The following is a 26961-nucleotide window of genomic DNA, read 5'->3' on the forward strand; positions in this document are numbered from 1 at the left end:
CATTCTTATTCTTCATTGTCTTATACTTTTTCTGGAATACAAAAGTAACACATTTACTGGCATTTAGAATTCTTTGTTCAATATTATAATTATGGAAAGTATGCCTGTTTTTCGCAGATATAGAGGCAAAGAATTATGCATCTTTTTAATTAATAAAATTTTTGATTGAAGAGAGTTATAGATTCTCTAAGCACATGCCATCACAGATTCAAATGTTTGCCTTCTATTTAACGAATTAATAATAAAAAAATAATTGTAAAAGACATAATTTGCCAACAAGAGGTTTCCGAAACAATAGGCTTCATCTCTCTTTTTGTATTGTATAATTTTTGGTGTTTTTTATGTGGTCAACTCATTCCTCTTTTTAATGTTTTGTATGTTTTTAAACATATGGACTTCAACCCATAGTATAACAGACAATTGCAATTTAATATCTGAATATTTTACATGTACATTTAGAGTGTACTTCCATATATGTTATTTAGCATTGGCTATTTGTGACGTTTAGTTTTCAATTACACACACGGTGAATGAGCAGCATTGAACGTCATCCGGCAAAGTTTCTGGAGCAATATTTTTATCCGCGGAAGCGCATTAAATAAGATGTGTTACATGTATGGCTGTTCCATTTACTATTTGTATGCCTGACAAAGAGCGTATGTAATGGCTTTAAAGCGACGATCATTAATAGTTCATGCAAATACACATAAGAAATGAGTGTTTCTGGGTGCACGGTCTAAATTTTTATAGGACCGACGATATCTAAAATATTAAATGCGTTATTAAATAAAATGTACATGTATTGAGGCAGGATATACGCATGGTGGTCATATGGTTCCTGCGAATTTTAAGAGACTATTTGATCAAAAGCTTGTACTTTGGATAATAACTGACAACCACTAATTTGGTGAAGCTGGGGTCTGCTCATTACTAACTTTCCATTCATTGGCTACATACAAGAGTGCATTGAACTCAATTACTCTTTCTCCACTGTTTGATCGAAAGCTTGTACTTTGGATAATAAGTGACAAGCTCTAATTTGGTGAAGGTGGGGTCTACTCATGAGAAACTCTCCGGTCATTGGAATGAGTCACAAGAATACATTGAACTCAATTACACTTGTCCGATTGTATCTACGGCTGTTTTATTTTTATTTTTTTCATTTGAAACAGCGTCAAATTCACATAAAGCAGTTCTTTGGGACAATTTAATATAATAGAAATGACAATCATACTTGTACCAGTAAATACATGCTCCAACGTTACATTTCTTTACATAATTTTAAGACTTCCCGGTATCCGTTTCGTTATAACTTTCACTAATTGCATATTCTTATGTAATAGTCACTGGAAACATTTTCTTAACATCGGGAAATAGATATTTGTATATTTATTTTCTTATGTCACGTTTTTTAAATTATACAAGTGCGACATCTTTAAACAATGAAATAAAATATCCTCTCATTAATCGTTAACATGGAAGTGGTGATGAAAATTCGCCTCCGATAATGATTGTTTTCAGAATGATTGCTTTACTATGGACTTTATTTGTTACTTTCCACGGTTATGGTTTCTGCTATGGTAAAGTGATATTTTTAATAATGTTATCATATGTTTAATAACATGTTGCTTTACTTTTGTTTTAGATGTACACTTTACTTTACTTTGACTAAGTTTATCTAGGGTTTGTATCCTCTTGTAGACTTGTCTAGCTTTGCTGTAATAATTGGTAAGCTTTAATGTTATCAAACGCTTGTTTAATTTTAGAAGAACCTTCATGTAAAGATACTATTGAAACACGCAATTACTTAAATATTGTCTATTTGTAATGATAATAGTAAAATTTTGCATAAATTATCTTACATAAAAAAGTACGCGGGGGTGTTAATGAAGCATATGGGCAATTTAGCGTCTTATTTTGACTGCTATATTCAAAATCGTGAAATTCAATAACTATTTTGAATACGATCAAAAACTTAGTATTATCCTTTGAAATAGATGTCAGTGCAATAAAATCGGGTAGTACATTACTGCCATATTGGTGCATTATCACGTGACAACTATAAATAGCTTACGTATATTCCTTAACATAAAATGAGATAGAACAACAATACCCCGCGGTTTCCAAAATAAAATAAACATACCAAGTGAAGGCAAAACATCTCAGTTTAATCAAAACTGCTGCTAGAATCCTATGTTTTTCTTAATTCAATAGTTATTCATCCGGTTCTCGTAAAACCTTCCCAACTTTAATAAAGTTTGTACGGAAAACGGCAAGTTGCATCAAAACAACACACAACATGGGATTCTAGCAGAACTTTTCAATTTAAGCATTGATTAAACTAACGATACATATAAAATTCCAAGTTCAATATATGCGGGGTAGTGTTGTTCTAGTCGGATTTTTATATCGTAAACAACGACAGAGGAAAGCCTGGTCGAGAAATAAAAGCAAATTTACATACCTTTTAGCGAATGATTGATAAAACAAACATCTCTCCCAGTATTCTTATGTTCCATTCTCAATAAATCACACCACAATATTTTATTAGAGTTCTTAGATAAGTTATATTTTGAATATGTTTACAATGCTTTCCGATCAAATTCACAAGACATTCAACTTTTAGTCATGACGTCATCAATGTGTAAATCTACGTAATACAAACTAATTTCTGAAAAAAAATTGACTTCAGTATTTTTATTTGCTTTTGGTCTACGTTTCGTTGCTTAGATAATTGAATATGTACATAATAACGAAGATTTGTGATTTCACGAAATTACATGTAACTCAGAATCCATATGCTTCCTTAACACCCCCGCGTAAATAATATCCTTTGTCATGCGCGGATCTAGAGGGAGGGGGGTTAGGGGGGTCCGGACCCCCCTCCCCTCCCTGTAAAATTCAAATTTCTTTCCATTTCAGTATAAAATTACCAAAAATATGCCTCGGACCCCCCCCCCCCCCCCGGCAAACTCAAATAACCGTCGGACCGTCTTGAAAAATTTTCTCGATCCGCGCATGTTTGTCGAACGTGTTGAGGATGTAAACAATATATATTATGCAAAAAAAAGAAAGATTTACATTACAATAATTTAATACCATGTGGGAAGATGGGGCTTTGATTCGGTAATTGATACGATACCTTATTAACGATGTACAATGATATGATTTGAATCAATGAATTTGTGCGAATTTTCTAGTTCATATAAAACTCCATAAAATTGCGATTGCATTGAGCACTGATGAATTGAGGCTTTGAAACACTACAGAGAGAGTATTGTTGCGATGTTATTATAAGTACAAAAGTATGTTCCTATGAAATGATAGCCATAGAAGGGGTATTAGTACATTGTTCATAGGAATTTTAAAAAAAACATGTATTTCAAACAATATTGTTGATATTATTGTAATATTACAATATAATATTATATTATATTGTTTTTCTTTATTCATATCCTACATGGTATTTTTTATACAAGAAAATCTCAGTAGAAGACCAACAACAGTAATATAATTGTAATATTACAATATAATATTATATTGTTTTATATGATTCATATATCCTATATGGTACTTTTTATACAAGAAAATCTAAGTAGAAGACCCACAACAGTGCTCACCCAAAGTTCGACCTACAATGCACAGACAGCATCAATTGCTAACGATGGCGATGTTCAGACTGATGAACTCCATTGTTCTCATACTGCGCATAATCACACAAAGGCATGGCTGCAGGTGGACTTTGGACAGCCTTTTATGATAAACAATGTTATAATTCATTATAGAAGAGAAGGTACGTATAGCATGATTTTAAACATACACATTAACATTTTTAAAAAGGAACTATTGTGTTGTAATGTTGGTTTTAAAGTAGGTTTAAAACCACGTGCTTGCAGTTGTTAGTGTATGCGTATTTAAGGATCTTATTTGTAAACAAAATATGGGTAAGTTCAATATATGAAACTTTTAGACAAAATATAAACAGCCACGCTACGTATACGTGTAGTTTTTCATAAAAAGCAAATATAATTAACTCATTTTATATAAGGTGTTTTATTTTATTTCAAACAAATTTTTCATTTGTCTATTGTCTTCATGACATATTTCACCAAAGCATATCGATTTGCCATGCTACTAAACAGTACCACATATATCGTGAAGGGGAATCAGGTTTCTTCGTATATATAAAAAAAAAACAAAAACATTTTACTTAACAGCTGCAATTTAAGGGTTTTTTTTTTGCCTTATTACGGATAATAAATATATTGATTTTAGTTGTATCACTCAAGTGGTCTTTATTTCTTTTTAATAGGCGATGAATCATCGTCTTGGAAGCAGTATCGGTTCAGGCAATTCTATCTAGATGCATCAAACAATTCAGCTATACAGACAACGACATCACAAAGAACCCGTTGTTACACCGATAACACGACTGCCCCAGACTTACCTCCAAACATAATCGACATACCTTGTAAACAGACAGCTAGATACGTCATTGTGGAGACCACTTATGACGCACCTGAAGATGATTACCTTGATGAACACGGAGCGATCCTTGAAATATGTGAAATAAAAGTATACGGTAAAGTTAAAATTCAAGTCAAAATTTAAGTAACTAATAACGACCACTTGTAATATGAATGAATATATTACACTGTACCATTTTTGACGAGTTCAAAGATATAGTATTGCTGTCATTATTTTTCAATGTGCTACGAAAGTCATCATGAAAATTATCAGATCAGAGTGTTATAAATAATAGTTCAAATTCAAAATGTTCATAAGTATTGAAAGGTAATAGTAATAAAAACTGTGGCCATCACATTGGGTTATTGAAGTTTAATATAATTCTATATTATATTTCACAATATTTTGATCGGTTCTTGCAAATCTGTTCAAAGTGCGTGGATATCGATCTTTCATCACTTCTCTGTATAACGTATTCAATGTAAGATGAGGATTTATTGAATCATTTTAAATTACTTTAATTTGTATTGTTATATAAGAGTTAAAGGGAATGAACTTCAGTAACATGACTGACAAAATATTAAAAAAAACTGCAATTTTTACCGTAAACTTTTTTGAAAGATTATATTCCCTTCATTTTGATTTTTATTTTGTCAAAATATCTGCAATAAATGATTAATTTTGTTTCATGTTTTAAGGAGAGGGGAAGTTTATGCATATATTCGTCAGGAGATTGGTATGAACTTCACGTTTCTCTTCACAATACTTAATAGTATATGCGATGCCTATAGACTTCTAAGTGATATTCAAGGTGCAATCATTTGGACGATAAAATAAATGTTAACGGAAGACAACTACGTTAGTTGGAAGAAAAAAAAATTGTTATTTTTATGCAGATTGCAAATGTATAAAGTAATAAACATAATACAACCTTATCACTTCATAATGTTTATAGCATACCATATTTTAGTGAAAATATTTAGCAGCATTCTAGCTTTATTTTGTCCAAGTGACAACACTAAAAAAACCTCTTGGTTTACATTTTGATATCTCAACAATATATATTTACATCATTATTTGTACGTAATCATAAATTTGCGTTTTCCTGTTTGTATATCAGTGTATAATTGATAGCATGGAAGTTATGTTATGTAACTTTGACTCGAAGTCTAATATAATACGGACACATCCCTTCTACCATGCATATTACAATAAGTACTTAAATACTAACTTATTAGCCCTCTACTGTAACGATCGGGGGAATATAGTTTTTATTGCAGTTTTTTTTCAGCATTTGTGCTCAAACGTCGTTTTCCATACTTTTTTTTGTTATTGTTTTGTTAATTAATTTCATATTTTTGTCCTGCTTTATAACGAAGCCCTACAAATATTCTTGATTTTTTTTCCTTTTTAATAAACATGAATATGTACGTGTATTTATGTAGTAGATTTTTAAATGTAACTCTTCTTCACAATTTGCGTTTCAATAAATTACGATACCAGAAGAGAAGACAGGACTTTTTCGTGCAAATCCTGCTGCATCATTCCTTTTTTTTTTAAATCGTATATATATTATCTTATAAGTACCATGTCGTTGCATCTATTTACTTGATTAGACCCAAAGTTGGAGAAGAAAATAGTTTTAACAAATGGATTTTCATTACTCATTGGAGATATCCTTTAATAAATATATTTAACTGAATTTACTCCACACCTATTTAACATCAAAAATTGGAGGATGCCGGTAGGGGACATTTATATTTTGCAACACTCTCAGAATGTTTTGTTTTCACTGGAATGTATCGTTAAAAAAGGTAACAGTTAATATCATTGAACTTACATACTGTAAACATATTATATTTGACGTGTATAATATTTGGCGGAAATTAGTTTTTGAACAAGTTGGCGTTGATTTGAATCAGCGTATTCCTCTATGTGACTATTCTTAAACATGTATGCATTGCATTTGGCGATGCACTTGATTTAGCAGAAACCGCATTCCGCCAAACAGACTTAACAGAATACACACCCAAATATAGAACGTTTACAGTACAACACACAGTGTGATTGAAAACAAATTTATATGTAAGGGTGTCATGCAACTTGCAAACATAATGTTAACTATGCGATGACTCTGAATGTGGCAATTTTTGGCGTCGAAAAGGAGCGTTGAATAAAATATCGCAATATATATGTCTATAAAATATGTACATTATGCTTGCATTGTTGTATCAATTTGAGGATGTGGGAAAACCAATGGGATTTGTATAAAGGGATGCACACCGGGACAGCATGGGGACACGTGTGATGAAACATGTAGTCATGGGTGTGCAGGAGGAACTTGTGACCAACAGAAAGGAACCTGCAGTGCTGGTTGTAAACAAAACTGGACAGGGCGTCTATGTGATGGTAAGTACTCTGATGAAAATCGAAAATACATTATATGATATCCAGTTCAAGATGAAATTAATCGAAACTGAGAAAAATCAGCACAGTGCAATATTTTGTTCTATAAATTCATGTATAATTTAACAGTATCACATCCTGTACTTAAATTCGTTAAAACTCTGTAATTACACGTTATATTAAAGCAAACTTATGAAAAGAATGTACTTAAGGTTTGACACTCATTTTGTTATATTCATATGTTTTTGAAACTGTTATTTTCTGGAGGATAGATGAAAACACTAAAAAACAGCCAAGTCTTAACGAATGTTTTAAATGTTTTATCATAATGCAATTAAGCTATAACATCACTCTAAAATGATTGTTTTTAAGTCCTAGCACATTATATTAGTAAAAGCAGTATGGCTATGTTTCCAAAATATATATATCATATTAACAAAATGTAAAATTTGTAAACTATTTGATGAGTTTTATTCATATTTAAATAGAAAAATGTTATTTTTATTCATAATTCTGTGTGGTGCTACATGGTATTTTGTAATTGATTGCTGAAAGTAATTTCAGACACTGAAGATCAGAAGCGTTTTAAATTTATTTGATCAGTTGAGTTGTGAATTACCTAGGTCACTAATTAAAAGTTGTCACTGCCTCAGGAAAGTTTTATCACAGCAGACTACTGTATATGAACACTATCTAAAACATCATTATTTTTTTTTTTTAGAAAAGAACAATAATATTTAGTTTGACCCACTGAAAGTGATATCACACAAGCAAAAAAATTTCCTCCGAAAAACAAGAAGAGGAAACATCATTTAAAGTACAATTTCAACTACAAAAAAATGTTTACCCTTCCGCATCGTGCATGCAGGCGTTTATGATTAACAATTAATTGTGAGAACAATCTACATGCATGTATTTCTATTTTATGATCTGTATAATCACATTCTAACAACAAACGATAAACATAACTGGCATAAACTCTTCTAACACATATCACCATAAAAATACACTTTTGAGAAACATTTAAGAGATAACAGATGATATACATGTATACTAGTTGTTTATGTTGTTAATAAATAAGAATTTTGTGTTCTTAAATTTGTTCAACAGTTTGCGACGCGAAACATTACGGAACTGCCTGCTCTATGAAATGCAATATAAATTGTTTAAACAATACCTGCAATGATGTTACTGGTTCTTGTAAAGATGGTTGCGTGTTTGGAAAATTTGGAGATTTCTGTAACGAAACTTGTGATGAACATTGTGTCTCTTTTTGGCACGAGGATACCGAGAAATGTAAGCATAAAATCTTAAAATGAAAGAAAAAATGGATTTTTCTTAAATCTGATTGGTTTTTTCATTATGAATAAATATGTATATCTTATATTTAATCGTACATGTTTCTTATTGACACGAGGATATCGAGAAATGTGAGCATAAAATCGTTAAAATGAAAGAAAAAAAAAATGGATTTTTCTTAAATCTGATTGGTTTTTTCATTATGGATAGATATGTATATCTTATATTTAATCGTACGACCTCTGAAAATAATATAAATAAAAGTAATAATGATTCATTTATTATTTGAATAATATCGGATGAACAATTATGGTCAGGCGTAATCAAATCTATTATTAAGCACTTCGGGCTTCATAGGAGTTGATCACCCCCGTCCGTATTTAATTACCCCATATTATTCAAAGAATGGGTCTTTTTCTATAAATAAAACAGGAATCAACTTATCAAATTTACTTGTACAGAGTAAAATGCTTATAGATAAGGCGTATCATCGTTTCCGGCAAACCATACCATGTTTATGCATACACGAATCAAGATTACGCCCAGGGTGTGGATGAGGAGGACGGGTCCCAAGGATAATTGTGTTTTCTTTAATATATGTAATACAAGTGTTCGTTAAAGAAATCCGTAATAAAGATGTGATATATTCCATAGTTACAAAAAATATTAGATCAGTACAATCTGTTTTTGTTAAACTTGAAACATGTAAAAGTACTACATGTATTTTGTCCTGTCTTTACAGATAAGAAATTGAAGGAATCGAATTTGGAAACCCTGTTCATTTTGAATGGGATGATTGCAGCTCTTTGTGTTAGTCTCATTGTCAACGGCTGCATGATAAAATGGTATGTTAACCAAACACTTACATTCCATATACAATTTTCAATATATATTTTCGTACATATGATTTAATTGAATTTCAATACATTGAATATATTGAATATTACCCGCGATTGAATATAAATAGTTTTACTAGAAATACTGCTGATATGTTTTTTTTTAAAATACAAAACCTATCGAATACAATACTAGCAGTTGAAATAATTTGGCAAATATTCAGAGGAACAGGATTGGATGTTGATATTTATGAATAGTTTTGGGAGTGCCATAGGCGAGATTTGGGTTGAAATCAAAATGGGTTTGGTAATGGTACACACCTACTCCTTTATGTGGTTTCTTTACCTTGTACACTACACAACCATCTCTTCATTCACTAAATATCAATCTTAAGAATAAAATGTTCATCAATCAATCTGTCCGTAGGTCCTGAAAATATACTTTAATTTTCCTGCATTAATTAATTAAATGAATCAAACATACTTTGTTTAAAAAATCGATACAAATATACTTGAGACATGATGCATAACAACACACGTATTAAGATATACCTTTTCTATCATAGTAAATATATTTGAATTGATTGTTGCAGGAATTTAAGACGTGACCAATACAAAGGGCAAGACGTGAATCAAAATACGATGAATAAAAATGTTCCTCTTCAGGATTCCATCTCACCCCAAGATATGTATGATACAGTGGGGGACGACACAAAATACGAAGATTTGGGTCAACTCAGTGGGTCGCCTCACTACGATCAACTCGAATTGATAAAACCTAGTTAATTGATATTCATTTGTAATCAGAGAAATAATGAGTATGTTTGTTATTAAATTAAAGCAAACTAATTTATATTAGAATATATAGACTTTAGGAGTTTCTTTTTTGCTGCACAACAGAGAATGCTTAGTGTTCGGATTTTTAAAATATGTATTTATTTGAGGGTTTTCATCTTTTGCGAATAGCTTATGAATTGATTGTTAATTACATTGAAGAGGATTTTGTACCATTTTATGACCGCAATTAGGCTATAAACTAGTGCAATTAATTCTTTGAAAAGTTGTCGAAAATGAAAACATTTAATATACATGTATATGCTTTCCAAAGATATTATTCAATATTACTGTAAATCCCTATTTTGTGTTTTTTAATGTTGGTTCATTATAATAGGTGGTAATCGTGTATAGTCACATATTAAGATACATGCATTGTACATTTAATTTTCAAACATGTATTATGAATTGTGTTGTTTCTGTTTATAATTGCCGACTGTAAATATGTTTTAAGGACCATAATGTAAATAAGCCTAGTAATGTGCTAGTAATGAGCTGAAAGATCACTTTTCTTTTTTTAATAAAAGTGCTTGCTTTGTATAAAGGCTTTTTTAAATAGCTCAAAATAATTTATTTCCATCGTGATACATGTACTCCTTTGTAAATTTTCCTTTCAAGTTTTGTGTATACCCGAATCGGTTAGCACCATGCATGCAGATTTATAGATGCACAGTCTTTCTCCACTTACATTAATCATTGTGTTCATATGGAAAGGTTTCAGGAAATTCAAGTTCAATATCAATAAAAAAAAACCAGCAAAACATGTGACCCCCCCCCCCCCCAAAAAAAAATCGCTACGTTTTACATAAACGTGATTCTAAGGTAACATCTGTTAAAAGAAATGATAAATTGACAAGAATGATGCAAATGTGCTTTCACTTCCTTATCCTAAAAAAATAAGCACTTAATATACTTATCGTTATTAATAAAGTGTGGAAAAGAAGTGATAAAATGGGTCAAATCAGTGTCAACGGTTATCTTTCATAGGCAAAAGGTCTACAATTTAATAATAATTTTTTAAATGATATTTGACGGGTTTTTTTTTAAAATGAGCCTGACATTCGCTTCAATCTTGATAGAGTCATGGTATCTCTACACCCAGGCATGAGTGGTGTTTCTCTTATTAAATAACATGCAGTGACGCTGGTATTTTTGGCAATCGAAGGAGAAAATCTCATCCGAGTTTCATATCCGGCACTGGCAACATAGCGAAATTACGTGTTTACTTTTTTAAGTCTGACGATAACCTCGTCAAATTTTGATCTTCGTCCGTACAAGATCAAAGACATTTTTTGCTTATGTGATGCTTAGAAATTAGGCGACTTTTATTTGCGATTTCGCAAAGCATGTGGTTATTTTATTGACTGTTTGAATTATACATCTATTGTCACAATTCGAAGTTCTAGTTTCTTGAACATATAAACAAACGATATATTCAAATCAAATTTCTTTAATGGACATGCACATATACAGTCAATACACAACAATAAGATTTAGCTAACGATTTCAAAACAAATAAATATTTGCAAGGACAGTTTATGCTTGTATTATTAAAGACGAGAAAGCAATTGTGTAAACGACAATTTATCAAATATATATCAAAATGTATGACAAACTCTCAAAGTTCTTTGCTTTCATGAAATCAACTTCAAATGATTAACAAAGCCTTTCTCTTGCAGTCTGCGCAGTAATTATTCATGAACAATAACGTCACATTGCACTTTGTCATTTCGCCCCGGTTAAAACAAGTTCGATGGCATGGACATTTTTAAATTAATATTAATTCAAAATCATCATATAAATATCATATTTCAATTGTATTGATAAAATTATTTGTTTCTCGTACAAGAAGACCTTTCCCCATGATGTTCAATTGACGAGAAAAGTTATACACACTGATTCTGTAATGATTCCTACTAAAATCTATTTCGATTTTGGTGTAATTTTTATTATTGATTTTTATTTATTTTTAGTATCTGTAACTCATATTAAATTTTCATAGCAATCACTATTGTGGTTAAAAATGTAAATGATTTCTTTAGCAAAATGTATACGATATTTGTTTTAGTGAAGTAGATAATACAATCCAACCAAAACGGAACCGAACGTGTGGTTGAACGAGATGACATTAAGCAGATAGCGTGGATAGGATAACTTGGGTAAGAATATACGAATAAATAGGGTCTTAATTAACTTCCGTGTTTAGATTACATGGATTTTCTCATGTAGACAACTAAAAGACTGGTAGAAAACGGGTTGCTTTATCAATGAATGAGCCTGTTGCTGTCAATTTTGGAGAAAAAAAAATGGAAAAAAAAATAATTGAGAGAAATCGAAAAAAAAGAAATAAAATATACAAATACTATTTTAAAATTTGTAGCGTAAAAAATTGATGAATACAGCACATGTTTACAAGGTGATATTTAATTTCTCTGTGAAGTTTGATACTAAAGATATACTACACTACTGTTCATTTAAAAAATAAACAGCAAATTAAAACGGTCTTCGGGATATGATCGTTTGATGCGTGATCTTATTCTCTGAAAGGTTTCACAGGACTTAATTACGTGACAAACCAAGTTCAAAGCCCGGTCAACTTTTAACATTGCTTATTTATTGTTTATTTTGAGTAGGGCAACCTTGAAACTTTATGCCAAGTGGTAATTAGTTTGACCTCATTAAACGTCTTACACATATTAAAACGTTTTTGCTTCTCTAGAGGTTTATAGAAGAAAACATATTTGGAAATATAAATACATGTATTACATCTATAATGTACATTAACGTTATCGCTATTTAAAAAATACATGAAACAACTGAAACCAAATCATGCCTTTTTTGTTACCTGCTTTGAAAATTTAAATGTTAACTTAAAGATCTTTTTCACAAATAATGTTGCTAATTAGATTACAATCAACATCATTCCACACACCTCTGTCACATATTCTGACACAGTCCTCGGCACTGGTCTGGCTGCTGGGTTCTCCTGACGGCCAATTTACGTACGTCACATTTTCTTTGTTCGTCCATTGGAACTCGCCCTCTATATCCTGGTCATTGGCACCAATCCATGTCTTGCAGCAGCGCCAACAGTCGGTATCACAGATGTCTAAATGTTAAGAAATGAGAGCAATCACTTTTTAAATATCGAACTCAAGGTTATCACATCAATACTTTATGTTTAAGCATTACCGGAACCAAACAATTATCAAATACAGCGTTATTGGCCATATTGATTAATATTAAAAAAAAACAATCAAACGGTAATACACTAGAGCAACTATTTCAATTTTGAAGTAATCCGTTGATAATTAACGTGAGGGTTACTGTAAAAAAAATATTCTATTTGCGTGTGATAAATCGCGAACGGGGGCCGTCGTGATTATAAATTACCGCTACGAAACAGTCCTCAAATTCCTCTGGTGTATCATCCGCAGACAATCTTAATCTTGATTGCTCGTGAAATATTTTCCTCAATTATCAACCTTGGGTTTACGAGGATATGGAAAATTCTGAGACGAGGAGGGTTATTGCTTACCTTGGTGCATTGTCGGTAACTGTCAACGCTTACCTTGATCGATTGTCGGTAACAGTGTCATCGCTTACCTTGGTTCATTGTCGGTAACAGTGTCATCGCTTACCTTGGTCCATTGTCGGTAAGAGTGTCATCGCTTACCTTTGTTCATTGTCTGTAACAGTGTCATCGCTTACCTTTGTTCATTGTCGGTAACAGTGTCATCGCCTACCTTGGTCCATTGTCGGTACATGTAACAGTGTCATCGCTTACCTTGGTCCATTGTCGGTAACAGTGTCATCGCTTACCTTGGTTCATTGTAGGTAACAGTGTCATCGCTTACCTTGGTTCATTGTCGGTAAGAGTGTCATCGCTTACCTTGGTCCGTTGTCGTTAATAGTGTCATCGCTTACCTTGGTACATTGTCGGTTACAGTGTCATCGCTTACCTTGGTCCATTGTCGGTAACAGTGTGTTTGACACCCAGTCGCTCTCCTCTTTACTTTCTATTCTACTTAGATAAGCCCCGACACTGTCACAGTGATCCTATGAGAATTGAAAATATGAACCCTTTTAATTTGAAGCTGCAATTTCTTTAAACGAAACAATTTAACCACATTGAACTTGTTAAAAAACTTGTGTTGTATTGCACAACTTATGTCACATTGGTTTGTGTGACAGAAAACGATTGTCGATTGAATTAAAGAAAAACAAAATCACATAACTACGCTTCAATAGCATTTCAAAGATGCTACAACATCATTTACCAAATTGCACACATTAAAACGAAACGAACACTTAATCTTCAAGCAGATGAGTATTATAAAGAATCTTTGTCTAATTCAGATTTTATATATAAATTGTACGAAAGAATTGTTTTTATGTCAAACAAATCGGTTTTTTTTAAAATACAGAATGTTAGTGTTTTTAAGTCTGTATTTTAATTGCATATAAAAATTACTACCTTGCCCTGCACCCATGTGGCATTCATTTCAATGTATATATAACAGTGGTCATTGTAGAGATGCCATCCCAATTCGCACACTGTAAATGTATTGAAAACATGTTTAAATTTTAATTTTCTTTATAAAATTTGCACATGTAAATCAAGCACAAAAATGCACATGTATGTATTTTTTTGGTATAGTTTTGTAAATGGTTGGTGATATTATTGCAGTTAAAAAAAAAAAAAAACAAAAAAAAAATCCAAGTATTGCATTTTTTTTAAATACATACCATTATTATGAATGAAAAGTCCCCATCCGATATCTGTACGATTCCTGTCAAAGGAAGCATCATAGAGACGCGCTTTTAGAAGATGACATGTTCCTGTGTTCTGGTTGTACAACAATCCTGCACAAAACACGCACACTGCAGCACACTGTATTATGCTATCGCATTGTTTTGTTTCCATGTAGTTTACATAGCCAGTTGTAGGAAGCAAGTTGTCGAAAGCAACATCTCTCGTTAAGATGACATCCATTGTTAATGTCATAGTATCGGACACAAGCTATGTACCAATGAATAAAATCCAAGATACGAAAATTATCTGTTTCGGCATGTAAAAATAATCGTGTTTATAGCAATTGAAAATTGAAATTTAATCTTCTCTCATATCCAGAAAACAGTTTATATAACATGACGCAGATGGTCTTCTTAATCTTCCTATGAAACAAGAGCAAGACAGACGTGAATATTGCTTTAGTCACAACTATTCTAGCACCATCAATGACATATCATGTTCGTATCGGATGTGCTTTTAACAAGTTTATATTAAATATTCATGTTACATGTACTTGGATATATCGTTCATGTCTATCGTGGCCCTTTTAATTATCAGTTGCCAGTGATTTATGTCGCAATGTCAGAAACACTGTTGACAAGTCTGTTTGATCTTCCATACGATGCAGCACCCTGCCAACCAGATATATCAATACCTTTAATATTTCCCTTTAAATCTAATTTTACGTTTTAAAAAAGACAATCCTAACGTAAGTTATGTACATTTTTAAAACAATCCTTTCAACTTTAACAATTGAAGTGAAAACGATCTATTTTACGACCCATTGGTATGATAAAATTTCCTATCCTAAACCTTACAATGGAATCAAAGAAAAATTTAATGAATTGCTTCGCGAATCGCAAACTCTAAACCAACAGTTGTGATGCATTTCTATCATTTATTGATAAGTCTATCTTTCCTTTTCTTTAGTTTTGATTTAATTACCAGGTACTTCTAAAATAAAAGGGTTACAAATTTTAGATTTCAAGGTACATGGTCACGATTTTGGTCAAATTCTATTTTTTCTAGAGTTATAATGTATAATGCTTTAAGAACTCATTTCTAATGATGAAATTGAATTCGAGAGTCAGTTGTAGAGTTTTAAGCAAGATACAGGGCTCACAACTCTTTCTCATGTAAACAAGGCTCGTGCCCTGTTTAATTTTACATAGGTTATTAAATACCAGTAAAACACCTTTCCCGTTTTCATTTTAAACATAAATAAACAGTTCCTAACGTTTAACACAATTTTTTTTAATTAGAACTAGAATTTTCACTTGATCATTCAAAATGTAAACAGAAGCTTTGTTTACATAGCAAAGAATCGGAAGCCCTGTAACTCTCTTATTCCTAAACAAATGACACTTAAATTTTGGTTTGCATATTAAAAATGCCTTACTTGAGCATTGTAAACATTAAAGTCGGAAATCTATTTTCGAACAAAATCGTGGCTATGCCCCTTAAAAACCCAGCAATATACCTCTTAATCTTAGCGAAGATGTGGAGATGGTGATAGTAATTATCTTTTGTTAATGACATTGGTAATTTCATATTGTGCTCATTCTTATTCTTCATTTTCCTATACTTTTTTTATAGAATACAAAAGTAACACATATACTGGCATTTAGAATATTTAGTTCAATATTTACAATTATGGGAAAAATGCTTGTTTTAAAGATGAAGAGGCAAAGAATTATACAACTTTATAATTTAAAACTATTTAATTAAAGAGAGTAATGGATTTTTAAGCACATGCAATCACAGATTTAAATGTTTGCCTTCTTTTTAACAAATGAATAAAACAAAATTGTAAAAGACATAATTTCCCAACAATAGGTTACTTAAGGCTTAAACTCTCGTTTTTTATCGTATAATTCTTGGTGTTTTTTATGTGGTCAACTCATTCCTCTTTTTCTGATCTGTTTTTTATTAAACCGATGAACTTAAACTCATAGTAGACAAGGAAATGGCCATTTAATAACTAAATATTTGTATTCAGTGTATAATTCCCCAATGTTACTTAGCATTGGCTATTTGTGACGTTCAATTTTCAGTTACACACATGTGTATAAGCAGTAGTAAACGTTATCCGGCAAAGTTTTTGGCACTATATTTTGAGCCGCGGAAGCGCATTAATTAAGATGTTTTATGTCTGTTCCATTTACTATCTACATGCCTGACAAAGAGCGTTTAATGGATTTAAAGCGAAGAAAAATTAAAGGGACATGGTCACGATTTTGGTCTACTTTTATGATGCTGTTTTTATTATTTACAATGCTTTAGATTCCATTTCTAATGATTAAATGCAATTTAAGAATTAGTCTTAGAGTTATAAGCATTATACATGGCTCACAATTCTTTGTCATGTAAAAAAGGCCTGTTTTTCGTTTAAATAAGTTCAATATACCAGTAAATAATCTTTTTCAAGCTGATATGTTTGTCATCTTATTCATTTTAAGCATGAATAAACAGTTCTGAACGTTTAACACATTCATTTTTGATCAAAAACCGAATTTTTTACTTCAACATTTAAAATGTAAACAAAGACTTTGTTTACATAACAAAAAAATTGTAAGCTCTTTAACTCGCTTATAACTCAACAAAAGACTTTCAATTTTGCCTATGAAAAATGCCTTACTGAACCATTGTAAACATTAAATTCAATAAGATATTTTTGACCAAAATCATGACCATACCCCTTTAATATTTCATACAAATACACATACAAAATATAAGAATTGAGTGTTTTTGGCTGCACGGCCTGAAGTTTTATAGGACCGACGATATCCAATATATTCAACGCGTAATTCAATCAAATGTACATCTTTTGAGTCAAGATCTACAACTCAATTACACTTGTCCGACTGTATCCATGGCTTTTTTTTATTTGAAACAGCGTCAATTTCACATAGAGCAGTTCTTTGGTACAATTTAATATACTAGAAATGACAATCATACTTGTACCAGTAAATACATGCTCCACCGTTTTATTTCTTTACATAATTTCAATACTTACCGGTATCCGTTACCGTATAACTTTCACTAATTGTATATAATTATGTAATTGCCAGGAAAAATGTTTTTAAAATCGGAAATTATGTATTTGTACATTTATATTCTTATGTCATGCTTTTAAAATTATACAAGTGCGACATCTTTAAACAATGAAAAAAAATATCCTCTCATTAATCGTTAACATCGAAGTGGTGATGAAAATTCGCCTACAAGAATGAATGCTTTCAGAATGATTGCTGTACCCTGGACTTTATTTGTTAGCTTCCATGGTTATGTTTCCTGCTATGGTAAAGTGATTTTTGCTCACAATGTTAGCATATGTATGATGAAGTGTTGCTTTTGCTTTGGTTTTAGATGTTTGTTTTATTTTAATTTGACTCAGTTTATCTTGGGTTTGTATCCTCTTGTAGACTGTCTTGTTTTACTGTGGTAGTTGGTAAGCTTTAATGTTATCAAATACTTGTTAAATTTTAGAAGAACCTTCATGTTAAGATACTATTAAAACACGCAATTACTTATATAATGTCTATTTGTAATGATAATAGTAATATTTTGCATGGATTGTCTTACATTAAAAAGTATATAATACCCTTAGTCATGCGCGGATCTAAAGGATAAGGGGGGTCAGGGGTCCGGACCCCCCCCCCCCCCTCCTGTAATAAAATTACAGTATAAAATTACCAAAAATATGCCTCGGATCCCCCCCCCCCCCCCGGCAAACTCAAATAACCGTTGGACCCCCTTGAAAAATTTTCTGGATCCGCGCATGTTTGTACATACGTGCTAAGGATATAAACAATATATTATGCAAAAAAAGATTAACATTGCAAAAATTTAATTCCATGTCGGAATATGGAGCTTTGATTCGGTGATTAATATGATAGCTTATTAACGATATACAATGATTGGATTTGAATCAATGAATTTGTGCGAATTTTCTAGTTCATATAAAACTCCATAAAATTGCGATTGCATTGTGCACTGCTGAATAGAGGCTTTGAAATACTACAGAAAGAGTATTGTTGCGATGTTATTATAAGTACATAAGTATGTTCCTTGGAAATGATAGCAATAGAAGGAGTAATAGTACATTGTTCATAAGAATTGGAAAAAAATTAATTTCAAACAATATTGTTGATATTATTGTAATATTACAAAATAATATTATATTGTTTTATATGATTCATATCCTACATGGTATTTTTTAAACAAGAAAATCTCAGTAGAAGACCCACAACAGTACTCACCCAAAGTTCGACCTACAATGCACAAACAGCATCCTTTGCTAACGATGGCGATGTTCAGACTGATGAACTCCATTGTTCTCATACTGCGCATAATCACACAAAGGCATGGCTACAGGTGGACTTTGGACAGCCTTATATGATAAACAATGTGTTAATTCATTATAGAAGAGAAGGTACGTATAGCATGATTTTAAACATACACTCTTAACGTTTAAAAAAAATCACTACTGTGTAGTAATGTTGGTTTTAAAGTAGTTTTAAAACCACGTGCTTGCAGTTGTTAGTGTATGTTAGTGTTGTTAGTGTATGCCTATTTAAGGATCTTATTTGTAAACAAAATGTGGGTAAGTTCAATATATGAAACTGACAAGACAAAATATAAACAGCCACGATACGTATACGTGTAGTTTTGCATAAAAAGCAAATGTAATTAACTTATTTTATATAAGGTGTTTTCTTGTTTTATTTAAAACAAATTTTTCATTTATATATTGTCTTCATGACATATTTCACCAAAGCATATCAATTTGCCATGCTACTAAACAGTACCACATATATCGTGAAGGGGAATCAGGTTTCTTCGTATATATAAAAAAAAAACAAAAACATTTTACTTAACAGCTGCAATTTGGGGGGTTTTTTTTGCCTTATTACGGATAATAAATATATTGATTTTAGTTGTATCACTCAAGTGGTCTTTATTTCTTTTTAATAGGCGATGAATCCTCGTCTTGGAAGCAGTATCGGTTCAGGCAATTCTATCTAGATGCATCGAACAATTCAGCTTTACAGACAACGACATCACAAAGAACCCGTTGTTACACCGATAACACGACTGCCCCAGACTTACCTCCAAACATAATCGACATACCTTGTAAACAGACAGCTAGATACGTCATTGTGGAGACCACTTATGACGCACCTGAAGATGATTACCTTGATGAACACGGAGCGATCCTTGAAATATGTGAAATAAAAGTATACGGTAAAGTTAAAATTCAAGTCAAAATTTAAGTAACTAACAACGACCACTTGTAATATGAATGAATATATTACACTGTACCATTTTTGCCGAGTTCAAAGATATAGTATTGCTGTCATTATTTTTCAATGTGCTACGAAAGTCATCATGAAAATTATCAGATCAGAGTGTTATAAATAATAGTTCAAATTCAAAATGTTCATAAGTATTGAAAGGTAATAGTAATAAAAACTGTGGCCATCACATTGGGTTATTGAAGTTTAATATAATTCTATATTATATTTCACAATATTTTGATCGGTTCTTGCAAATCTGTTCAAAGTGCGTGGATATCGATCTTTCATCACTTCTCTGTATAACGTATTCAATGTAAGATGAGGATTTATTGAATCATTTTAAATTACTTTAATTTGTATTGTAATATAAGAGTTAAAGGGAATGAACTACAGGTACATGACTGACAAAATATTTAAAAAAAAATGCAATTTTTACCTTAAACTTTTTTGAAAGGTTATATTCCCTTCATTTTAATTTTTATTTTGTCAAAATATCTGCAATAAATTATTAATTTTGTTTCATGTTTTAAGGAGAGGGGAAGTTTATGCATATATTCGTCAGGAGATTGGTATGAACTTCACGTTTCTCTTCACAATACTTAATAGTATATGCGATGCCTATAGACTTCTAAGTGATATTCAAGGTGCAATCATTTGGACGATAAAATAAATTTTAACGGAAGACAACTACGTTAGTTGGAAGAAAAAAAAATTGTTATTTTTATGCAGATTGCAAATGTATAAAGTCATAAACATAATACAACCTTATCACTTCATAATGTTTATAGCATACCATATTTTAGTGAAAATATTTAGCAGCATTCTAGCTTTATTTTGTCCAAGTGACAACACTAAAAAAAACCTTTTGGTTTACATTCTGATATCACAACAATATATATTTACATCATTATTTGTACGTAATCATAAATTTGCGTTTTCCTGTTTGTATATCAGTGTATAATTGATAGCATGGAAGTTATGTTATGTAACTTTGACTCGAAGTCTAATATAATATGGACACATCCCTTCTACCATGCATATTACAATAAGTACTTAAATACTAACTTATTAGCACTCTACTGTAACGATCGGGGGAATATAGTTTTTATTGCAGTTTTTTTTTCAGCATTTGTGCTCAAACGTCGTTTTCCATACTTTTTTTTTGTTATTGTTTTGTTAATTAATTTCATATTTTTGTCCTGCTTTATAACGAAGCCCTAAAAATATTCATGATTTTTTTTCCTTTTTAATAAACATGAATATGTACGTGTATTTATGTAGTACATTTTTAAATGTAACTCTTCTTCACAATTTGCGTTTCAAAAAATCACGATGCGAGAAGAGAAGACAGGACTTTTTCGTGCAAATCCTGCTGCATCATTCCTTTTTTTTTTTAAATCGTATATATATATTATCTTATAAGTACCATGTCGTTGCATCTATTTACTTGATTAGACCCAAAGTTGGAGAAGAAAATAGTTTTAACAAATGGATTTTCATTGCTCATTGGAGATATCCTTTAATAAATATATTTAACTGAATTTACTCCACACATATTTAAAATCAGAAATTGGAGGGTTCCGGTAGGGGACATTTATATTTTGCAACACTCTCAGAATGTTTTGTCTCACTGGAATGTATCGTTAAATAAGGTAACAGTTAATATCATTGAACTTACATAGTGTAAACATATTATATTTGACGTGTATAATATTTGGCGGAAATTAGTTTTTGAACAAGTTGGCGTGGATTTGAATCAGCGTATTCCTCTATGTGACTATTCTTATACATGTATGCATTGCATTTGGCGATGCACTTGATTTAGCAGAAACCGCATTCCGCCAAACAGACTTAACAGAATACACACCCAAATATAGAACGTTTACAGTACAACACACAGTGTGCTTGAAAAAAAATTTATATGTAAGGGTGTCATGCAACTTGCAAACATAAGGTTAACTATGCGATGACTCTGAATGTGGCAATTTTTGGCGTCGAAAAGGAGCGTTGAATAAAATATCGCAATATATATGTCTATAAAATATGTACATTATGCTTGCATTATTGTATCAATTTGAGGATGTGGGAAAACCAATGGGATTTGTATAAAGGGATGCACACCGGGACAGCATGGGGACACGTGTGATGAAACATGTAGTCACGGGTGTGCAGGAGGAACGTGTGACCAACAGAAAGGAACCTGCAGTGCTGGTTGTAAACAAAACTGGACAGGGCGTCTATGTGATGGTAAGTACTCTGATGAAAATCGAAAATACATTATATGATATCCAGTTCAAGATTAAATTAATCGAAACTGAGAAAAATCAGCACAGGGCAATATTTTGTTCTTTAAATTCATGTATAATTTAACAGTATCACATCCTGTACTTAAATTCTTTAAAACTCTGTTATGACACGTTATATTAAAGCAAACATATGAAATAGAATGTACTTATCTAAGTATGACACATACTCATTTTGTTATATTCATATGTTTATGAAACTGTTATTTTCTGAAGGATAGAGGAAAACACTAAAAAACAGGAAAGTCTTAACGAATTTTTTTAATGTTTTATCAAAATGCAATTAAGCTATAACATCACTCTAAAATGATTGTTTTTAAGTCCTAGCACATTATATTGGTTAAAAGCAGTATAGCTATGTTTCCAAAATATAAATTATATTTATTTAACAAAATGTAAAATTTGTAAAATATTTGATGAGTTTTATTTAGTTTTAAATCGAAAAAAAAGTCGTTTTATTCATTACTCTGTGTGGTGCTACATGGTGTAATTTGTAATTGATTGTTCAAAGTAATTTCACACATTGAAGATCAGAAGTGTTTTTAATTTATTTGATCAGTTGAGTTGTGAATTACCTAGGTCACTAATTAAACGTTGTCACTGCTGCATGAAAGTTTTATCCCAGCAGACTACATTATATGAACACTATCTAAAAGATCATTTAAAAAAGATCATTAATATTTAGTTTGACCCACTGAAAGTGATATCAATGAAACTTTTATTATCAATAGTTCCCCTTACGATATTCCTTCCCAAAAAAAAGAGGATAAAATATCATTTAAAGTACAAGTTTAACAACAAAAAATGTTTACCCTTCCGCATCGTGCATGCAGGCGTCCATGATAAACACTGAATTGTGAGAACATTCTATGTATTTTGATTTTATGATCTGTACAATCACATTCTAAAAACAAACGATAGACATAACTGGCATAAACTCTTCTAACACATATCACCATAAAAATACACTTTTGAGAAACATTTAAGAGATTACAGATGATATACATGTATACTAGTTGTTTTTGTTGTTAATAAATACGATTTTTGTGTTCTTAAATTTGTTCAACAGTTTGCGACGCGAAACATTACGGACCTGCCTGCTCTATGGAATGCAATATAAATTGTTTAAACAATACCTGCAATGATGTAACTGGTTCTTGTAAAGATGGCTGCGCGTTTGGAAAGTTTGGAGATTTCTGTAACGAAACTTGTGATGAACATTGTGTCTCTTATTGGCACGAGGATACCGAGAAATGTAAGCATAAAATCGTTAAAATGAAAGAAAAAAATTGATTTTTCTTAAATCTGATTGGTTTTTTCATTATGGATAGATATGTATATCTTATATTTAATCGTACAACCTCTGAAAATAATATAAAAACAAGTAATAATGATTCATTTATTATTTGAATAATATCGGATGAACAATTATGGTCAGGCGTAATCAAATCTATTATTAAGCACTTCGGGCTTCATAGGAGTTGATCACCCCCGTCCGTATTTAATTACCCCATATTTCTATAAATAAAACAGGAAACAACTTATCAAATTTACTTGTACAGAGTAAAATGCTTTTAAATATGGCGGATCATCGTTTCCGGCAAACCATACCATGTTTATGCATACACGAATCAAGATTACGCCCAGGATGTGGATGAGGAGGAAGGGTCCCAAGGATAATTGTGTTTTCTTTAATATATGTAATACAAGTGTTCGTTAAAGAAATCCGTAAAAAAGATGTGATATATTCCATAGTTACAAAAAATATAAGATCAGTACAATTTGTATTTGTTTAACTTGAAACATGTAAAGGTGATACATGTATTTTGTCCTGTCTTTACAGATAAGAAATTGAAGGAATCGAATTTGGAAACCCTGTTCATTTTGTATGGGATGATTGCAGCTCTTTGTGTTAGTCTCATTGTCAACGGCTGCATGATAAAATGGTATGTTAACCAAACACTTACATTCCATATACAATTTCCACTATATATTTTCGTACATATGATTTATTTGAATTTCAATACATTGAATATATTGAATATTACCCGTGATTGAGTATAAATAATTTTAATAGAAATACTGCTGATATGATTTTTTTTAAAATACAAAACATATCGAATACAATACTAGCTGTTGAAATAATTTGGCAAATATTCAGAGGAACAGGATGGGATGTTGATATTAATGAATAGTTTTGGGAGTGCCATAGGCGAGATTTGGGTTGAAATCAAAATGTTTTGGTAATAGTACACACCTACTCCTATATGTGGTTTATTTACCTTGTACACTACACAACCAACTCTGCTTCACTAAAAATCAATCTTAAGAAAAAAATGTTTATCAATCAATCTGTCCGTAGGTCCTGAAAATATACTTTAATTTTCCTTAATTAATTAATTAAATGAATGAAACATACTTAAAAAAATCGATACAAATACACTTGAGACACGATGCATAACAACAAACGTTATTAAGATATACTTTTTCTATCATAGTAAATATATTTGAATTGATTGTTGCAGGAATTTAAGACGTGACCAATACAAAGGGCAAGACGTGAATCAAAAGACGATGAATAAAAATTTTCCTCTTCAGGATTCCATCTCACCCCAAGATATATATGATACAGTGGGAGACGACAAAAAATACGAAGATTTGGGTCATCTCAGTGGGTCGTCTCACTATGATCAACTTGAATTGATAAAATCGAGTTAATTGATATGCATTTGTAATCAGAGAAATAATGAATATGTTTGTTATAAAATTAAAGCAAACTAATTTATATCATGAAAACCAACAATCAATTTCAATGAGAAGATTTGCATGTGTAATAATTATTGATTTTGATTGGAGTGTTCATATACACGGACTTTAGGGGTTTCCTTTTTGCTGCACACTAGAGAACGCTTAGTGTTAGGATTTTTAAAAATATGTATTTATTTGAGGGTTTTTACTTTTGCAAATAGCATATTTATTGATTGTTAATTACATTGAAGAGGATTTTGTACCATTTTATGACCGTAATTAGGCTATAAACTAGAGCAATAAATACTTTGAACAGTTGGTGAAAATGAAAACATTTAATATACATGCATATGCTTTCAAAAGATAATATTCAATATTATTGTTAATCCCTGTTTTGGGTATTTTTAATGTTGGTTTATTATAATAGATGATAATAGTGAATAGTCACATATTAAGATGCATACATTGTACATTTAATTTTCAAACATGTATTATAAATTTTGCTGTTTCTGTATATAATTGCCGACTGTATATACGTTTCCAGGATCATAATGTAAATTAGCCTAGTTATGAGCTAGTAATGAGCTAAAAGATTACTTTATATTTTATAAAAATGCTTGCTTTGTATAAAGGCCTTTATTAATGGCTCAAAATAATTTATGTCCATCTTGGTACATGTACTCGTTTGTATATTTTTCTTTCAAGTTTTGTGTATACCCGCATCGTTTAGCACCATGCATGCAGATGTATAGACGCACAGTCTTTTTCTATTTACGGTACATTAATTATTGTATTCATACGGAAAGGTTTTGCGAAATTCAAGTTCATTTTCAATTAAAAAAACAACAACAGAAAAACATGTGGCCCCAAAACAAATGCTTCGTTATACATAAATGTGACTCTAAGAAACATCCTTTAAAGGAAATGATAAATTGACGAGAATGATGCAAATGTTCTTTTACTTCCTTATCCTAATTAATTTGAGCATTTTATATACCTATCGTTATTAATAAAGTGTGGAAAAGAAGTGATACGATGGGTCAAATCAGTGTCAATGGTTATCTTTAATAGGCAAAAGGTCTAAAATTTAATAATAATTTTTTAAATGATATTTGACGGGTTTTTTTTTAAACTGAGGCTGACATTCGCTTCAATCTTGATATAGTCATGATATCTCTACACCCAGGCATGAGTGGTGTTTCTCTTAATAATTAACATGCAGTGACGCTGGTATTTTTGACAATCGAAGGAGAAAATCTCATCCGAGTTTCATATCCGGCACTGGCAACATAGCGAAATTACGTGTTTACTTTTTTTTAAGTCTGACGATAACCTCGTCAAATTTTGATCTTCGTCCGTATAAGATCAAAGACGTTTTGTGCTTATGTGTTGCTTAAAAATTAGGCAACTTTTATTTGCGATATTGTAAAGCATGTGGTTAATACATATATTGTCACAATTTTAAGTTCTAGTTCCTTGAACATATAAACAAACGGGATATTCTAATTAAATTTCTTTAATGTACATGTACATATACAGTCAATACACAACAAGAAGATTTAGCTAACGAATTCAAAACAAATAAATATTTGCAAATGCAGTTTTTGCTTGTATTATAAAAGTAGAGAAAGCAGTCTAACAACTTATATCTTAAAATCATCCATTGTTTTAATGTATGTAAACGACAATTTATCAAATCTATCATTTTAAATAAAAAAAGTTTGCTACAAAATGCTTGCTTACATCTTTGGTATTTCAGTTCGTGTGAGATAATGTCCGTAAACTGTCTTATCAGTAATTATTAAAAAAGAAAAAAAAGAAAATCTACTTTCAATTTGGAAATACCAGCCCAGACAAAAAGGTGGTGACATACTTTGGCGGATCTAAGTTGGTGAATGTTTGTATCAAATATTTACTTGCAATGAAATATAGTTGAATGATAACATAAAGATTGAATATTTTTACCAGGAATT

At 31.2% G+C, this 26961-nt stretch overlaps 2 protein-coding genes and 2 long non-coding RNA genes across 4 annotated transcripts in view; all 4 read left to right on the forward strand.

Annotated features, from left to right (window-relative positions):
• The window catches only part of LOC117687290 (uncharacterized), a 259261-nt gene that overhangs the window by 119873 nt on the left and 112427 nt on the right, over nucleotides 1-26961 (forward strand). The gene's annotated exons all lie outside the window — the stretch shown is intronic.
• Nucleotides 1-26961, forward strand: part of LOC136270000 (uncharacterized) — a 149272-nt gene that overhangs the window by 103780 nt on the left and 18531 nt on the right. The gene's annotated exons all lie outside the window — the stretch shown is intronic.
• On the forward strand, nucleotides 1450-9833 carry LOC117688524 (uncharacterized). The gene is made up of 7 exons (XM_066066120.1): nucleotides 1450-1580; nucleotides 3587-3793; nucleotides 4313-4582; nucleotides 6709-6876; nucleotides 7984-8169; nucleotides 8915-9017; nucleotides 9602-9833. Exons 1-7 carry the CDS (start codon nucleotides 1508-1510, stop codon nucleotides 9792-9794), a joined length of 1200 nt encoding a protein of 399 aa, XP_065922192.1. The 5' UTR covers nucleotides 1450-1507; the 3' UTR covers nucleotides 9795-9833.
• On the forward strand, nucleotides 17799-26403 carry LOC117688714 (uncharacterized). The gene is made up of 7 exons (XM_066066117.1): nucleotides 17799-17939; nucleotides 18866-19072; nucleotides 19615-19884; nucleotides 22017-22184; nucleotides 23310-23495; nucleotides 24084-24186; nucleotides 24766-26403. The coding sequence occupies exons 1-7, from the start codon at nucleotides 17867-17869 to the stop codon at nucleotides 24956-24958; spliced, it is 1200 nt and encodes a 399-aa protein (XP_065922189.1). The 5' UTR covers nucleotides 17799-17866; the 3' UTR covers nucleotides 24959-26403.

The sequence above is a fragment of the Magallana gigas genome, chromosome 1 (genome assembly GCF_963853765.1).
Source record: "Magallana gigas chromosome 1, xbMagGiga1.1, whole genome shotgun sequence".
NCBI lineage: Eukaryota > Metazoa > Mollusca > Bivalvia > Ostreida > Ostreidae > Magallana > Magallana gigas.

Excerpts from the sequence above, each read along its gene's own strand:
- LOC117688524 (XM_066066120.1), top strand. The coding sequence starts at position 1,508 with ATGATTGTTTTCAGAATGATTGCTTTACTATGGACTTTATTTGTTACT. Across the intron at positions 6,877-7,983 it reads GACAGGGCGTCTATGTGATG|TTTGCGACGCGAAACATTAC; the intron begins GTAAGTACTCTG and ends TTTGTTCAACAG. Across the intron at positions 9,018-9,601 it reads AACGGCTGCATGATAAAATG|GAATTTAAGACGTGACCAAT; the intron begins GTATGTTAACCA and ends TGATTGTTGCAG.
- LOC117688714 (XM_066066117.1), top strand. The coding sequence starts at position 17,867 with ATGAATGCTTTCAGAATGATTGCTGTACCCTGGACTTTATTTGTTAGC. Across the intron at positions 22,185-23,309 it reads GACAGGGCGTCTATGTGATG|TTTGCGACGCGAAACATTAC; the intron begins GTAAGTACTCTG and ends TTTGTTCAACAG. Across the intron at positions 23,496-24,083 it reads GCACGAGGATACCGAGAAAT|ATAAGAAATTGAAGGAATCG; the intron begins GTAAGCATAAAA and ends CTGTCTTTACAG.